This window comes from Lactuca virosa, chromosome 6 (genome assembly GCF_052849685.1).
Source record: "Lactuca virosa cultivar CGN04683 chromosome 6, Lactuca_virosa_CGN04683_v6, whole genome shotgun sequence".
NCBI classification, from domain to species: Eukaryota; Viridiplantae; Streptophyta; class Magnoliopsida; order Asterales; family Asteraceae; genus Lactuca; species Lactuca virosa.
Genome location: NC_136431.1, coordinates 271,452,255 through 271,455,815, shown reverse-complemented (window position 1 = coordinate 271,455,815; position 3,561 = coordinate 271,452,255). Strand labels below are relative to the sequence as shown.

Sequence of the window (3,561 nt, the reverse complement as noted above, 5' to 3'; positions counted from 1 at the left end):
AAGCAGGTCATCTACATACACCCCTATAATCAAAGTGTTTCCATCATACCTCTTGGTGTAGACTGAGTACTCATTGGCACATCTTGTAGAGCCAACGCTCTTCAGGTGTCGATGAAGGCAAGCATTCCAAGCTCTAGGAGCTTGTTTGAGCCCATAAAGGGCTTTAGATAATTTGAACACCTAATGAGCTTGGCTCTTCTTCTGATAACCTTTTGGTTGGCAAACATAGACCTCTTCTTCTAGGTTTCCATTTAAGAATGCCGATTTGATATCCAAATGGTGAACCTTCCACCTGTTTGAACCTGCTAGTGCTAGGATGAGACGTATTGTATCAATTCTAGCTACTGGGGCAAACACCTCATCATAATCGATCCCATGTTTTTGGACGTACCCTTGTGCCATAATCCTGGCTTTGTGCTTGATAATATTCGCACTTGGATCCCTCTTCAATTTGCAAACCAACTTCAATCCGATGGCCTTGCGATTCTTTGGAAGATCAACCAAACTCCAGGTGTTATTTTTCTCGATCGACGCTAATTCTGCATCCATCGCTTCTCGCCACTCCCTTTTTCTACTTGCCTCAAGATACGATGTGGGTTCTTCATCGTTTCGTATCAGGATGGGTTCTTCTGGGGGTATGTGAATATCATCCGTGCTTTCGTATAAATCTGTAAGTAGCCTAAAGCGCTTTGGGGCACCACCCCCAGTTGAACTAGAGGTGGTGCTTGCTGACTCCGTCGATGAATCGATCGTAATGGGAGAGTTTGGTGTGACCGGGGTATTTGGGGTATTTGACGATATCAAACTACCTGGTGGGCTTGTTTGTGGGTGACCCGACCTGATTGACTGCTCACTATTGGCCCAAATGGAGGATGATCCAATCTCCTGATCCGATCCGACTTCTTGGTCTGGAGTATCCGACGCCCATTCTTCATCATCATAGTAGACATCACCATCGAGATCAAAGTCGTCGATAGTGAAACTTACCCCGGGTGTCGCCTTGATCTTAACACTCTTCTCCTACGTCCAAATACGATTTTCTTCAAATACAACATCACGACTAACGTACACTTTCCCTATATCTGGGTCCAGTAGCCTGTATGCTTTCGATCCTTTTTCAATTCCAAGGTGAACCAGGTGAATACTTCTATCTTCTAATTTCTTCAAGTGCCCCTTCACGATTTTCATATGAGCCACACATCCAAATACCGTAAGATGATCAATATGTGGTTTTCTCCCAGTCCACATTTCATATGGGGTCGAGTCTTTTAGGGCCTTCGTTTGAACTTTGTTTAGAATATAAACAGAGTGTGCTACAGCTTCACCCCATAGAACATCAGGCATTGACATGGTCTTCAAGTTGCATCTCACCATCTCCAATATAGTCCGATTACGTCTCTCTACTACTCCATTTTGCTGTGGAGAGTATGGAGACGTATAATGTCTTTCCAACCCAGTTTCTTCACAATACTTCTTGAATTCGTTTGATAGAAATTACCCTTCACGATCGGTCCTCAATACCTTCACTTTTTCCCCTGCTTCAGTCTCTACTTTGCTTCTAAAATTCTTAAACACCTGTAGAGCTTCATCCTTAGTCTTCATCAGGTACACCCACATTACTCTGCTAAAGTCATCGACAATCATCATGAAGTATCTATTCCCAGAGGGTGTTGGAGGAGTAACTGGCCCACATAAATCACCATGGATCAATTCAAGCTTCTTCTTTGCCCTGAAGTTTGTCTGAGATGGAAATGAGTTCCTTGTCTGCTTTCCCACCAAGCAGCCTTCACAGGGTTGTGAGGGAATTTTGATCTGTGGCATTCCTTCGATCAGCTTCTTGTCCTTCATCTGCTTCATTGAAGTGAAGTTTGTGTGCCCCATTCATTTGTGCCATAACCAAGTTGGATCATCAACTTCTGCAACAAAACACACTGCAGTATCTTCTTATAATTCTATTTTGTAGAGTCTATTTGCTGATCTTCTAACTTTCATGAGTAGCTTTCCAATTGAATCATGAACCCATAAAAATGGGTCCTTGATATTGATCTCGTCTCCTCCTTCTGCTAATTGACCCAGACTGATGATGTTGCTACATAAATAAGGTATGTAGTATACATCATTCAATTTTCGACGCCCACCATCCTTGCATTTAAAGACTATAGAGCCCTTTCCTTCAATTCTCACTTTCGATTCATTCCCAAACTTCACAAAACCATGAATTGATTCATTCAAACTTCTGAATTTGGTTTTGTCTCCAGTCATATGGTTACTAGCACATGTATCCAGGTACCATGTACAAGATGACTTCTTTGGGTTACCATGGGTTCTCAATTGGGGACTGAGATTTTCTTCATTAAGAAATACTAAGCTCTCATTTTCACATGTTGACAGCAACAGGGCAGGCTCATTATCGTGATGCTCTTGGATCAGGTTATTCTCGTGGTTTCGTTCCTTTCGTGGGTTCTTACATTTGGATGCATAATGCCCATACTCTTGGCAATTATATCACTGAATGTCACTCTTATCATGACTACTCGATGCACTGAGGTTGCTTTCCTTGTGGTGATGTGTTCCGCCTCTGCCACCACGACCACCACGACCTCCTCCGTTTCTTCCTCTACCTCTGCCACGACCACCACGAGAACCACCAAATCCACCTCGATTTGATCTTTGCTGTGAGTCACCCTATGACTTCTTTTTGTTTTTATCGGACCATTCTTTGTGAGTTAACATGAGTTTTCGATCGTCACTTTCACCTGAACTCTTCATGCGTTCTTCATATGCCTTGAGTCTTCCGATCACCTCTTCAACAGATATTGATTCCAAATATCCAAATTGCTCAATTGTCGAGGCAATCTGAAGGAATTTGGATGACACCGCCCTAAGTAGCTTCTTCACCACTTGAGATTCTTCTACCCTGTCTCCCAACATACGTAATGTGCTGACTGTGTTGATTACTTTTCCGGTGAAGTCATCAACACTCTCTGTGTCTTTCATGCTCATGGCTTCGAGTTCAACCTTGAGTGTCTGAATTCTGGCAACCTTCACTCTATCTGACCCTACAAACATAATTTTGAGGGCTTCCCAAGCTTCTTTGGCAGTCTTCTTCTCCGCCAATGTCATGAGAAAATCTTCAGTTATTCCCTAATAAATGGCAGCCAACGCCATGTTATCCTTCTTTGCTTCAACAAGAGTGTTGGAGGTTCTGGGTTCTACAGCATCCCAAACACCTTGAGCCATCACTAAGACCCTCATCTTAATTGCCCATGCACTTTAGTTGCTTCTCGTCAACATCGGATAGTGCAGGGTGATTTGCCCATCTTTATCGCCATTACCATTGTTGCCTGTCATTTCTTTTCGAGGTTGATACTTGGGCATATACCAGGTATGCTCTGATACCAAATGTTGGTTTTTCATAAACCTGCAACCTGTGTTTGGCAATGAAACAGTAACAAAAGAAAAACAAAGCACAAAATGCTTAAAGCTTATAGCCTTCATTTACTGATTTGAAAGAAGAGGTGATAACCTCAACATACACACAAACAAACTATTTAAGCTCAA

General features: G+C 42.6%; 1 protein-coding gene across 1 annotated transcript; it reads right to left on the bottom strand.

Annotated features, from left to right (window-relative positions):
• Window positions 1-2,685: 2,685 nt before the first annotated feature.
• On the bottom strand, window positions 2,686-3,123 carry LOC145122536 (uncharacterized). Its single transcript, XM_079058125.1, has one exon. It carries the CDS (start codon window positions 3,121-3,123, stop codon window positions 2,686-2,688), a length of 438 nt encoding a protein of 145 aa, XP_078914251.1.
• Between the last annotated feature and the right edge of the window lie 438 nt (window positions 3,124-3,561).